Source organism: Osmerus eperlanus, unplaced genomic scaffold (assembly GCF_963692335.1).
Source record: "Osmerus eperlanus unplaced genomic scaffold, fOsmEpe2.1 SCAFFOLD_53, whole genome shotgun sequence".
NCBI classification, from domain to species: Eukaryota; Metazoa; Chordata; class Actinopteri; order Osmeriformes; family Osmeridae; genus Osmerus; species Osmerus eperlanus.
The window spans coordinates 48,946-62,036 of NW_026911394.1; the positions used below are offsets into that span (position 1 = coordinate 48,946).

Below are 13,091 nucleotides of genomic sequence, written 5' to 3' on the forward strand. Positions count from 1 at the left end.
GTTCTATTGATGAGTCACTGACGAGTTTCATTCATACAGTGAGTCAGGTGAGTTAACAAGCCAACTGTCTTTTCGAGTTTTTATTGGAAACATTTATAATAGAAAATATTTTATTAAAATAATAATTTCATACTAGTCAAATGAAAAAGTTTGCTATCTAGTCATCTGCAGATTAAGGAGCTGGTTAGAGAGTCAGCTTGTGGTAGTGCAACCAGCTCAACTTCTCATTGGTTGAATCCAGTCATTTTCCTGGGTCCTGATTGGTGGGTTCAAGGCTGAGGTGAATCCTCATTGGCTTGAGAAGGAATGTCGATAGAAGACGTTGGTGTTGGCGGCATAGTCGAGGGTTACCGTGGCGCCCGCGTTCTGTGCCCCCAGACTGGCTCCGCCCAGCGCAGACGACTGTGACAGGGTCAGGAGGCTGTAGCCGTGGAAACGACCCTTGAACTTGGGAGTGGCGGCTGCCCCAGCCAGAATCTCTGTGAAGCCTAACAGGAAGAAGTCTAGAGTTAGAGACACACACTCTCTCTCACACACACGCACACACACTGCACACACACCTGGCTTGAGGAGCTCCCAGCTGTTCCAGACTGATCCGACACAGAGGATGGGAAGACCCTGATCCCCTCTGAACACAACCTGGGAGAGAGGAGAGAGAGAGATGAGGGGGAGAGATGAGGGAGGGGGAGAGAGATGAGGGAGGGGTAGATATGAGGGAGGGGGGGAGAGAGACAGGGAGGAGAGGGGGGGAGAGGGAGAGAGACAGGGAGGAGAGGGAGAGAGAGGGAGAGAGACAGGGGTGAGAGGGAGAGAGAGGGAGAGAGACAGGGGTGAGAGGGAGAGAGACAGGGAGGAGAGGGAGAGAGACAGGGGGGAGAGGGAGAGAGACAGGGAGGAGAAGGAGGAGGGAGAGACGGGAGAGAGACAGGAGAGGGAGAGTGTGTAGGGTGTGTGTATGAATGTCTGCATGTGCGTGTGTGCATCTGTGTGTGTGTACTGTGTATCTGTGTGTGTGTACTGTGTATCTGTGTGTGTGTACTGTGCATCTGTGTGTGTGTACTGTGCATCTGTGTGTGTGTACTGTGTATCTGTGTGTGTGTACTGTGTATCTGTGTGTGTGTACTGTGTATCTGTGTGTGTGTGAATGTCTGCATGTGCGTGTGTGTACTGTGTATCTGTGTGTGTGTACTGTGTATCTGTGTGTGTGTATTGTGTATCTGTGTGTGTGTGAATGTCTGCATGTGCGTGTGTGTGCTGTGTATCTGTGTGTGAATGTCTGTATGTGTGTGCTGTGTATCTGTGTGTGCGTGTTGATGTGTGTGTGTCTCACCTCCTGTACTCCAGGAAGGACAGCTATGACATGCTGGGCCAGAACTCTACCTGCCTCTCTAAACACGTACTGACACATATCATCTCCTGCCTCAGCCTCTGGAACACACACACACACACAAACACACACACACACACACACACACAGTCAGCTCAGGACTTCTGATGTAGAGGAATGTGGCAAAAGACAAAACAGACAGAAGACAAAAAGGAAGTGATGTCACTCACTTTCAGCTAAGTTCTTGCACAGTCCGGCAAAGTGAGATTTCTGGAAGTTTCTATAGAGGTGAGGAAGCATGCCCATGAGGTCTGACACCTGGAGGAGGAGACAGGAGGGAGACAGGAGGGAGAGGGGTGGAGAGGAGGAGGAGGGAGACAGGAGGGAGAGGGGTGGAGAGGAGGAGGGAGACAGGAGGGAGAGGGGTGGAGAGGAGGAGGGAGACAGGAGGGAGAGGGGTGGAGAGGAGGAGGAGGGAGACAGGAGGGAGAGGGGTGGAGAGGAGGAGGGAGACAGGAGGGAGAGGGGTGGAGAGGAGGAGGAGGGGGGAGGGAGAGGGGTGGAGAGGAGGAGGGAGACAGGAGGGAGAGGGGTGGAGAGGAGGAGGAGGGAGACAGGAGGGAGAGGGGTGGAGAGGAGGAGGGAGACAGGAGGGAGAGGGGTGGAGAGGAGGAGGAGGGGGGAGGGAGAGGGGTGGAGAGGAGGAGGAGGGAGACAGGAGGGGGGAGGGATGACTACAAGATGTCTAGTCTGCTCAGCCTGCATAACCACAGAAGAAGCATTCAGGTGGTTGCACTTCCTGTTGCCCTCTGACCTGGAAGTACTCCTCCATGGCCTCCCGCACATGAGTGACATCATGAGGGGGCGTGGCCAGGTTGTCTCTGGCATCGAAGACTGCCTTCACCGCCCGGTGGGAGATCCAGAAAGCTGAGAGGGAGGGGGAGAGAGAGAGGGAGGGGGAGAGAGAGAGGGAGGGGGAGAGAGAGAGGGAGGGGGGGGAGAGGGAGGGGGAGAGAGAGAGGGAGGGGGAGAGAGAGAGGGAGGGGGGGGAGAGAGAGTGAGGGGGAGAGAGAGAGGGAGGGGGGGGGAGAGGGAGGGGAAGAGAGAGAGAGAATGGGGGGGAGGGAGAGGGGGAGAGGGACGGAGGAGAAGAGAGGGAAGGAGGGGAGAGAGGGAGGGGGAGGGGGAGGGAGGGAGGGGAAAGAGGGAGGGAGAGAGAGAGGGAGGGGGAGAGAGGGACAGTTAAAGACAGCAGGTACAGGTTGTACAGGTGAGTCAGCAAGTATTTACCTGAGCCCTCGTGTGACCCCAGCCTCCACTGCAGGTGTTTACCTGAGCCCTCGTCCCCCATCATGTGACCCCAGCCTCCACTGCAGGTGTTTACCTGAGCCCTCGTCCCCCATCATGTGACCCCAGCCTCCACTGCAGGTGTTTACCTGAGCCCTCGTCCCCCATCATGTGACCCCAGCCTCCACTGCAGGTGTTTACCTGAGCCCTCGTCCCCCATCATGTGACCCCAGCCTCCACAGCCCAGGTGGGCTCCGTCGGCCTGGACCAGCTTGCAGTTGGAGCCCGTCCCTGAGATGAGCACCACGCCTCCTAGTGGGGGACAGAGAGAGGGAGCAAACAACATCAATATCAACATCAAAAACAACAGCAGCAGCATCAACCACAACGACGACTGTAAAGTTCAACGGATTCTAACCGCTGTCGCTGGCAGTCGCCATGGCACCAACGGCGTCAGTGGTGATGTAATACGAGGAGCTGAGTTTGGGGAACCGCGCCGTCATCTGACCAATCAGCTTCTCAATGGCGTCCTTCTGCTCTCCTCCGCTTAGCGACATCCCCTGGAGACACACACACCCACCAAGAAAAATTTACTTATCTTGCATCACGGTGAATAATACTCAAAATATATATTTTGAGTGACTTGAGGTTTGACTGACAGAACAACTGACCAATGAATGCAGGGGAGTGTCAGGATCAAGCCCCGCCTCTTTCTTTGCCCTCTGAACCATGTCATTTATGGCCTCAATACTCCTGTCCACACCTACCAGCTGAAACAGGACACACACACACACACAATAACCCTGTCATGAGGAGAACCTGACTCACCTGTAGAACCTGTACCCTTTAGAACAGGGGTGGGCAACCCTGCTCCTCGAGGGCTGCTGTCCTGCATGTTTTGGATGTTTCCCTGCTCCAGCACACCTGATTCAAATGAATGGTCATTACCCGGCTTCCACAGAGCTTGATAACAACCCATTCATTTGAATCAGGTGTGCTGGAGCAGGGAAACATCTAAAACGTGCAGGACAGCAGCCCTCAAAGCAGGGTTGTCCACCCCTGCTTTAGAACACAGCGATGTTCCTTCTCTGAGGAGATCTGGGGAAGCTTTTGGAAAGCATCTTTTGCTCCGAACACTGGGGATTCACTGGGGAACACTCAGGCAGCTGAATCTGACCTGGGTCAGGGTTTAGCTGCTCAGGGCTCACATACCCAGTGGTTGGTGGAGGGACCCTCTGTAGCTGCCAGGAGCTTCCCCTCTGCGGACACTAGCACAGCCTTGGAGTGAGTCCCCCCCCTGGAGAGGGGCCACACACACACACACACACACACACACACACACACACACACATACATACACACACACACACACACACACACACACACAGAGTGTGTGTAAGAGAGAAACAATTTATACAGTCAATGTGTATGTGAAAGACAGAGGGAGAGAATGTGTGTGTGAGAGAGAAGGGGAGGTAGGAAGAGAGAGTATCGTTCTCCAGTCTGTTGTCGGTACGAGTTTCATCATCATCATTCACTACACAGAACTAAAGGCTGTATTCCGGCTCATAAGTATGTTAGCAGTAGGCTGATACTAGTGAAAACAGTTTCCTATTGACGAAAATAACTTCACACACACTTTATACTAATCAGTTAAACTATTACATTTCGAAGCCGGACTCACCCTTCAACACCACCGAACACAGCAGCCATGGCTAATTTCACTTCCTGTTTTGGTCATATGACACGTCACTTCAGGTATAGAGCACGTGTTTTGTAAACCAGGACAGTCCGACTGGGCGGTGTGTCCCCAGTTGAGGTTTTCGAGCAACAGAAGACGAAAACTGCACCTGCCATTCAGGTTTTATTGTGATTCAAAACGATGTCTATCGCTACCCACCCTTCACTAGGCAGACTTTGGAATTTTGATTGTCACCTGAGCATAATTTAAAATGTATACTTTTACAAGAAGGTTATATATCCTTATCATAAGGTTGCTATAAAACCGTTTTATAGAAACCGTATCATGTGATAATCACGCCCTGTTCAATTCCGTCTCACGGACCCACCCTATGTAGTCAGTGTTGTACCGTCTTAAGTTAACAAACAGGCGGCGACATTGTACAACCAGTAAAATATCTTGTTGGGTTTTGCAGTCGCGTATAGGGCTCGAATTTAACCTCGTTTAAATAGGATTTAATAGTTTACCTTATGAAAAACGGAATTGAGAGTCAGTTTGAGATCTGGGTGCCAAATCGAATTCAGGGAAATTGGAATCGATTAACCGTACCCAGGTCAATGCAATGAACTGATGAACTCCCCGTGACACGAAACAGTACTGAGCTCGCTCTTTCCACAATTTTTAGGGGGTGATAATGTCACAAATCACCCACTCTTTTTTACATTATCATAATTATTTAGATTGCAGTTTTGAATCACAAACTAATACGTGGCACAGTGCGGCCTTGATCAACAAGTTAATGTGTCATTGTAATTGTGTGTTTGTCAGCGAGACCGAGTGTTTGTGTTTGCGTATGAGAGAGAGGGTTATTGTGTGACAGCATGAAAAAATGAGTGTGTGTGTTGTGTGTGTGTGTTTGTGTGTCAGTCAGACGGCTTTTCTGCTTCTGTCCCTATCGAAGACTGCGTGCAAACTGGGGAGGTGGGAGGAGGAGAGGAAGAGAGCAGCGCGCTCAGCATGCACGCCAGACTGCGCGAGGACAGGACGCGCGGGGCGAGGACGAGGGAGCAGCAACAAGCGACCGACAATCAACCGACATCTTCACAGGACGTTACATAACAATCTTCTCTAGACCACCTGTAAACTCTTTCAAAATGTTTATGGAATGTCCTAAAAAGTTGTAGCTGGTATTAATGTATGCGAATGCGATTACTAACAGCCGACAAGCGGAAGTGAGAGTAGAGGGAAGTTTGGCGGGGAGAGGAGAACGGTAAAGTAAAGTACTCGCTGTCAAGTTCCAGTTGAATCTCGCCGTGGAGGGGTGGCGAAGCAGGACGGATGGACGCCCACATTAAGGAAGGACAGCTGTATGTACAGCACCAGAAGTTTGGCAAGGTAGGAGCAGAAAACCAAACAAAAACAATCGTTGGTGTTAATTATATCAAATGGAAGCTGTTGTATTGATTTCAGGAGAAGAAAAAAAAGAGAGAGAGAAAGAGAGAGAGAAATTACTGTCCTTGAAATTCCAGATGAAAACAGACGTTAACGGTTTAGAATGCCCGTCCATTGCGCACGGGTACCGCTATCTGTTTTGCGTCACGGGGAAAAGCGCACACATTGACACAATTACAGCTTAGTCATTATTTAGGCACACACCAACAAACATCCTGCAACATTCAGCTAGTTTGTTAACCGGCTGTTACACACAGGCGACCCTTGTTTTGATGTCCCGACCAGTCTTTAGACTGTGACCCCTATCAGTAGAGGAAGTTAGAAAGGGAATTGTAAAAAGGAAATCTTGTAACAGTGTGATTACAACGGATCTGTGTTGTGATTTGACGGTTTATAGTCTCGCTACAGATCTGTTTCATGTAGACTTGGTTTACTGGAGTTACTGCTGTTTGCGTTTTATTGTTTTTCTAACTGTTCAAACTCTGTGGTGTGTGTGTGTGTGAATGTTCAAAGTATCAGTCTGTCTTGAATTGCAAGGCCATGAAAGCTCTAACAGCCAGGCTTCAGCAAGGGTTCAGGCCTAGGGTCGCGTGTGTGTGTGTGTCTAGTCTTTGTAAGAGCGTCTTTGTGACTACGTTCTTTACTGTCACCCTGTCACCCTGGTCACATGGTGTACGACACATACACACCCACACTTAGGAGCCAATGACAAACCAAGTGTAATGGAGTGTTAACTGCACTTCTGCTGTCAAGGACACACACTATCTAACACACACTATCTCTTACACACACACACACTCTCTCTCTCTCACACACACACACTCTCTCACACACACACACTCTTAGTTGGCACTTCCACATGCAATATCGGAAAAAAGTTATATGACTGATGTGGCCTGCCGCAGGTTTCAGACGTAAAGTAAATCAAGTTCTTAGATCTGTCTGACATGTCAGAAGTACCTGTCTGTAATCTAAGATAGCACCCTACACAAGACTGTAATCTGAGCTAGCAGCCTACATGAGACTGTAATCTGGACTAGCAGCGTACATGAGACTGTAATCTGAGCTAGCAGGCTAGCAGGCTACATGAGGCTGTAGTCTGGGCTAGCAAGATACACAAGACTGTAATCTGGGCTAGCAGCCTACATTTACCTTACATTTAGTCATTTAGCAGACACTTTTATCCAAAGCGATTTAAGAGAAAGCTTTACAAAAAGTTCATAGGTCAATGATCATAAACAACATGAGACTGTAATCTGGGCTAGCAGGCTACACAAAACTGTAATCTGGGCTAGCAAACTACACGAGACTGTAATCTGGGCTAGCAAACTACCCGAGACTGTAATCTGAGCCAGCAGGCGATTTTAGACTGGAGAGTGGAAGGGGGGCATGGTAGAGTGGGAGTCAGGTGGCTGAGCGGTTACGGATTCGGGCTAGTAATCAGAAGGTTGCCGGTTCGATTCCCCGCCGTGCAATTGATGTTGTGTCCTTGGACAAGGCACTTCACCCTACTTGCCTTGGGGGAATGTCCCTGTACCTACTGTAAGTCACTCTGGATAAGAGCGTCTGCTAAATGACTAAATGTAGAGTGACAGTATTATCTTCAGACTAGACTACTTCCGGAGGCTGTTTACAATATTCTTCTTAGATGGATTGTGGCATTTGTTATTGGTGAAACACAACACAAAGGCCAAGATATGTTCCTGACGGTGTTTCGAGTGTGTATGAGTTTTGAGTGTGATGATGACTAGTCTAGGTTTGGAGCTGTGAGGGCCTGAAATAGTCTGTCTATCAGTCTGTCTGTGAAGGAAGTTGCACTCACTCACTCACCCACCCACCCACTCTCTCCCTCCTTTTCTCTCTCCCTCCTTCTCTCTCTCTCTCTCCCTCCCTTCTCTCTCTCTCTCTCAGTTTCACACATTAACATAATTTCCATTCAGAGGGTTGGTGTCATAATTGTTGTGAACCTTATAAGGAGCTGTGTGCTCCTGCAGGCTCTGCAGACCTGACGCCACAGCGTGGAGAGCAGGCTGTTTCTGTCCACTTGTGACCATTAATCTGTGTGTGTGCTCAGAATACACACACACACCTGCAGCCAGCCATGAGAAGCAGAGAGGACTGTGGGTAATGATAATCCCACACATTTCCTGTCCCTCTGTGGCAGTTATATATAACTAGTCTCTCTGCACGTTTGTGTATTAGTGTGCGTGTTTGAGTGTGTGCGCGCGTGTGTATTAGTGTGTGTTTGTGTGTAAGGATTATAGATAAAGTCATCACACTCAACTACTGTGTTACCATCTCTGGCCCTCTCCCAATCTCTCACTCTATCCCTCTTTCCTCCTTTTTCTCTTTCTCTCTCCCACTCTCTCTCTACATCCCTTACTCTGTCTCTCCCTCTCTCTCTACATCCCTCTCTCTGTCTCTCCCTCTCTCTCTACATCCCTCTCTCTGTCTATTCCATTACCTCTCTCTGTGTTCCTCTATCTCCTCCCCTCTACATCCATCTCTCTCTCACACACAGACACACTACCTAATTCACACACACAATACGACAGGTTCACTGTCTTGGCAGGTGTTGGTGTGATGTCACTTCCTGTGTTGACCGTGAGGTCGTTGCTTTGTCTCATCTGGTGGTCATGAAACGTGTGTCTGTTAGGAGTCTCACAAACCCCCTTCCTGTGATTGTCCCCATATCCCAGGAGTGTTGATGTAAAGCTCTCACACACACACACAGGTGTTTCAGCACCACCAGATGTAGTACAATTCATTTATCTTTCCTTCTTTCGCTCATCATCTCTTTCTTTTGCTCTTGATCCCTCCCTCCCCTCTCCTCAAATCAGAAATGGAAGAAGAGCTGGTTTGTCCTCTATCCGGCCAGTCAGAACGGCATCGCCCGCCTCGAGTTCTACGACTGCTCCACCTCCTCGGGCAGCCAGCCAATCAGCACCAAGAAGCTGGACAAGAAGATCATCCGCTTGTCAGAGTGCATCTCCATCCTGCCGTCGCTGGAGGCGGGGCCTAAAGAGGGCATGGCGACGTTCTGCGTGGAGACCAATGACAAGACTCACGTGTTTGCTGCCGACAAGAGCGTCTCCACGGAGTGGGTGGAGAAGATGTGTGATATCGCTTTCCAGGTAGGGGGAGGGTGGAGGAGAGGGGTGGGGAGGAGAGGGGTGGAGAGGACAGGGGTGTGGAGGGTGGAGGAGAGGGGTGGGGAGGGTGGAGAGAGGTGGGGAGGAGAGGGGTGGAGAGTGGTGGGGAGGGTGGAGAGGGGTGGGGAGGAGAGAGGTGGGGAAGGTGGAGGAGAGGGGTGGAGAGGAAAGGGGTGGATGAGAGGGTCGGGTAGGGGTGGAGGAGAGGGGTGGGGAGGAGAGGGGTGGAGAGGAGAGGGGAGGAGAGGGGTGGAGAGGGGTGGGGAGGAGAGGGGTGGAGAGGAGAGGGGTGGAGAGGAGAGGGGAGGGGTGGGGAGGAGAGGGGTGGAGAGGGGTGGGGAGGAGAGGGGTGGGGAGGGTGGAGGAGGGGTGGGGAAGGGGAGAGAGAGGAGGAGGGAGGAGGATGATGGGAGGAGGATGGGGTAGAGAAGGTGCGTGAGATCGCTTTCAAATCAAAGTGTCAAGTCACGTCTGCCGTCTTAGAGTGAGTCCTGACTGAAAGGAAATGGAAAATAAAATCCCTCCCTCCCTCCCTCCCTCTCTCTCTCTCTCTCTCTCTCTCTCTCTCTCTCTCAGGGAGGTAGTGGGGCAGGTAGCAGTATATCAGACGACCAGCAGAACCTGCAGATGGCAGAGAACATGATCTACTACTCCAGAGAAGAAGGTACACACGAATACACACACACACACACACACACACTAGTACGCACACACATGATCACAAGCACACACACTCTCAAGCATGCACCATGCTCCATAAATACTATAATACCTCTAAATAGGTTATAGGTCGACACTTATTAACCGTATCCACACGTCTAAAGGTCACAGTTACCCAGTGGAAACGTGTTGCTGTGCAGTATTCTAATACAGCCACATACTCACACCGCAACCTCGCCTCTCTCTAGCATCTCTCTCCTTTTCACTCTCTATCATCTCTCATATCTCCCTCCCTCCTCCAGTGAGTGAGTTCTGGGTGAGTGTTCAGCGTACGGAGGCGTCGGAGCGCTGTGGCCTGCTGGGGACCTACTACCTGCGTGCTGACAAGGATAGCCTGGTGCTGAGGGAGTCTAAGAGCAGGATGAGCCTGCTGGTCTGGCCCTACAAGCTGCTGCGCCGATACGGACGAGACCGGGTACACACACTCACACAGAAGCACACGCACACACACACGCACACAGACACATGCACTTAGTGGTTCAGACAAACACATCTAATCAGCCACACAGTTTTCAACACACATTTGCAGATGTGGTCACTTTGAGTAAACGTGTCAGCTAAATAAATACATTGCATAAATGAACACGTACATCAGCCCACGCAGCAACCAGCCACACCCAGACACCCTGTGAACACCCTGTGAACACCCTATGAACACCCTGTGAACACCCTGTGAACACCCTGTGAACACCCTGTGAACACCCTGTGAACACCCTATGAATACCCTGTGAACACCCTGTGAACACCCTATGAACACCCTGTGAACACCCTGTGAACACCCTATGAACGTGTTGTGGTTGTGTGTTGCTGTTCCCAGGTGATGTTTTCCTTCGAGGCGGGCCGCCGGTGTGAGTCCGGTCCCGGTAACTTCACGTTTGAGACCAAGCAGGGTAACGAGATCTTCTCCATCGTGGAGGCGGCCATCCGCTCCCAGAAGAGCCAGGCGGAGGAGCGTCCCGCGACGTCTGACCCCGCGCAGCCGCGCACCGCGGTCGCCACGGGGACCGGCGGCAGCGGCGACGGTCGTGAGGCGGACGGGGACTCCGGGGGGAGCAAGCCGGGCTCAGCGGACGGCGTGTTCGGGGGGCGGGGCCACAACCACAAGGGGAGGGGCCTACCTGAGCCGCCACCCCCCACGGGAGGGAAAATGGGCGGGTCTCCGTTGCCCCGGGCGGCGGGGGAGGGGGCGGGGGTGTACTCTGAGCCGGTGGATTCAGTCCGTCTTCCGGCTCCCCTCCCCCCCTTAGACTGCCTCTACTCCGACCCTGTGGATAGCCTCGTGACCTCTGACCCCGCCGGCTCCGCCCCCGTCCCCACGCCTCGGCTACGGCCCCTCGGAGACGAGGCCGCGCCCGGGGGGCGTCTCCAAGGCAACAGGGCGGCGGGGGGCGGGTCGTCGCCGGGGGGGTCGTTGGAGCCCCTCTACTCCGACCTCTACGACCGCGTGGCCCTGGATCTCATGCAGCGGATGGGCGCGCTGGGCCTGGAGGGGGCGGAGCCCACGGAGCACATCTACGACGAACCGGAAGGCCACGGTGTGGCGGCGGCCTGGAGGGGGCGGGGCCAGGGCGAGGAGGAGGGGACCTATAGCCTGGCAGTGGAGTCCCAGACCAGACCTCCAGCCGGCTCTCGCTGGCCCAAGCCCACTCTGGCACCCAAGCCCATCAAGATGCCCCTTCCTCGGAAGGAGCCCGCCCCACTGCCCCTGGGGAGGCACGGAGGGGGGGGAGGGCTGAACGTAAACAACAACAACAGTACGGGGGGAGGGAACAGGGCCGAGGGGGTGGACGGGGGAGGACGGGGGAGGAAGGTGGAGCTGTATAGTCAAGTGTCCAGGCCCTGGTATCCCAACCCTGCCCTCAGGGCGTCTGACGTCATCTACGATAACCTGGGGGACCTCTGATGCACTTTCTGTCTGCCTAACACACACACACCCCTTCACACACACATACCCCTTCACACACACACATACCCCTTCACACACACACACCCATTCAAACATACACACACCCCTTCACACACACACACACACCCCCCACCCCAAACGACAGCATTTGTCCCTCCCACCAGCCACTTCAGCAGTCACATGACCTATTGGTCAAGACATTGATTGGACAGTCTCCTTTTGGATAATACTTCTTGAAATCAGCTCTTGGACAGAACTTTTAATAGTGAACTGAATACATGATTTTGATTATATAGTGGGTTGCCATGGCAAACCAACACACAACCAGGCATATCTCAGGACTCAATGGAAGACACTCCCCTGTTGCATCTTGGGACTTGTAGTCCAATGGCTGGCCTCCAGACCACCCTGTGCTTCAGTGGCTAACCTAGAGGACATGGTTCATGTGTGTGTTTGTATCTGTGGGAGTCTTGCTTGTGAACTTGTGTGTGTGGAATGCCTCGGTCAGCCACAGTGGTAGCCAGCTGACCTCAGTGTGGTTGGTCCAGCACTTGACCACACGCTCCTCCATACATGGCCTGGAGCTCTGGAACCTGACTGGAACTGGGGCTAGGACATGGGGTTGGGACTGGGACAAGGACTGGAACTAAGACATGGGGTTGGGACTGGAACTGGGGCTAGGACATGGGGTTGGGACATGGGGTTGGGACTGGGGCTAAGACATGGGGTTGGGACTGGGACAAGGACTGGGGCTGAGGCGGGGCCTAGGACTAGGACTGGGCCTATGTTCACCTTAAACTGAAGTCCAACACCATCAACCCAACCATTTTGCACTTGTGTTGTTTTGAAAGCCGTGAAAACCTTTTAAATGTTCAGTTGGTCCTGAGCTGGAAACATAGCAGGACTAGATATGTCTCCTCTCATTAGTCTTCTTCTTGTTTTCTTTCTGTTAATTACACTTCCTGTCTTCATGGTTGAACTAGGAAGTGGATGTTTTGCTGAGTCACCTTCCCTGCAGAGAGAATGAACTGAAGTTCTGTAACTTAACATAAGACTAATCAACTGGCATGTGTGTGTGTGGTTTGTGTGCGTTTGGTTTTTGTGTGTGTGTGTGCGTTTAAGACAGCTGCGCTGTATGTACATTTTATAAGAATTATGTTAATAAACATTCGGCTGGTAAAAAAAAGCAACCACTATCATCTACGAGTGATCTGTAATTTTTTCTAAATAATTTCGAACTCGTTAAACAGTTTTTGGTGGCAGAGGTCTGTTTCGTTGTTGTTTTCAGGTTGCCAACAGTGACCACTGATCGCCATGGCGTCGGCCGGTTCTGTTCCTTCTCCTCCTGTTGTTGGGTTGCCGTGGTGATCGTGCAGGGAAGGTGGCCTGGCCGTGAATCTTAACCAGCTCCTCTCAGACAAGTCGAGGTACACACACACACACAGACAGACAGATATATACACACACACACACACGCACACAGATATATACACACTCTTTCAACCTGTAGTTTAGTTAGACTGAGAAAAGGGAGAAGAAACTAAAACTCTGTTTCTCTCATTCAAT

At 51.8% G+C, this 13,091-nt stretch overlaps 3 protein-coding genes and 1 long non-coding RNA gene across 5 annotated transcripts in view; 2 read left to right on the forward strand and 2 right to left on the reverse strand.

The window, feature by feature from the left end:
- Positions 1-65: 65 nt before the first annotated feature.
- On the reverse strand, positions 66-4,397 carry nagk (N-acetylglucosamine kinase). Its single transcript, XM_062455454.1, has 10 exons — positions 4,299-4,397; positions 3,827-3,911; positions 3,286-3,384; positions 3,033-3,174; positions 2,816-2,926; positions 2,142-2,254; positions 1,558-1,645; positions 1,331-1,428; positions 561-639; positions 66-488 (listed from the first exon to the last, which is right to left on the reverse strand). Exons 1-10 carry the CDS (start codon positions 4,325-4,327, stop codon positions 289-291), a joined length of 1,044 nt encoding a protein of 347 aa, XP_062311438.1. The 5' UTR covers positions 4,328-4,397; the 3' UTR covers positions 66-288.
- An 850-nt stretch (positions 4,398-5,247) lies between these two features.
- Positions 5,248-11,411, forward strand: dok1b (docking protein 1b; the record flags this gene model as incomplete). The annotated part of the gene is made up of 5 exons (XM_062455452.1): positions 5,248-5,690; positions 8,588-8,881; positions 9,476-9,563; positions 9,862-10,034; positions 10,437-11,411. Coding segments are annotated over exons 1-5 (1,587 nt in total), but the record flags the coding sequence as incomplete, so codon positions are not given.
- The window catches only part of cnpy3 (canopy FGF signaling regulator 3), a 103,523-nt gene continuing 96,979 nt past the window's right edge, over positions 6,548-13,091 (reverse strand). The window contains exon 7 of the transcript XR_009929373.1: positions 6,548-6,572. The gene's annotated coding sequence lies outside the window, so the exon portion shown is untranslated. The remainder of the gene's footprint in view (positions 6,573-13,091) is intronic.
- LOC134016021 (uncharacterized) lies at positions 11,426-12,728 on the forward strand. 2 transcript variants are annotated; one of them, XR_009929374.1, is made up of 2 exons: positions 11,426-12,227; positions 12,283-12,728. It is a non-coding gene; the product is annotated as an uncharacterized LOC134016021 (long non-coding RNA). The 2 variants fall into 2 exon arrangements; XR_009929375.1 differs by having other exon boundaries at positions 11,426-12,214.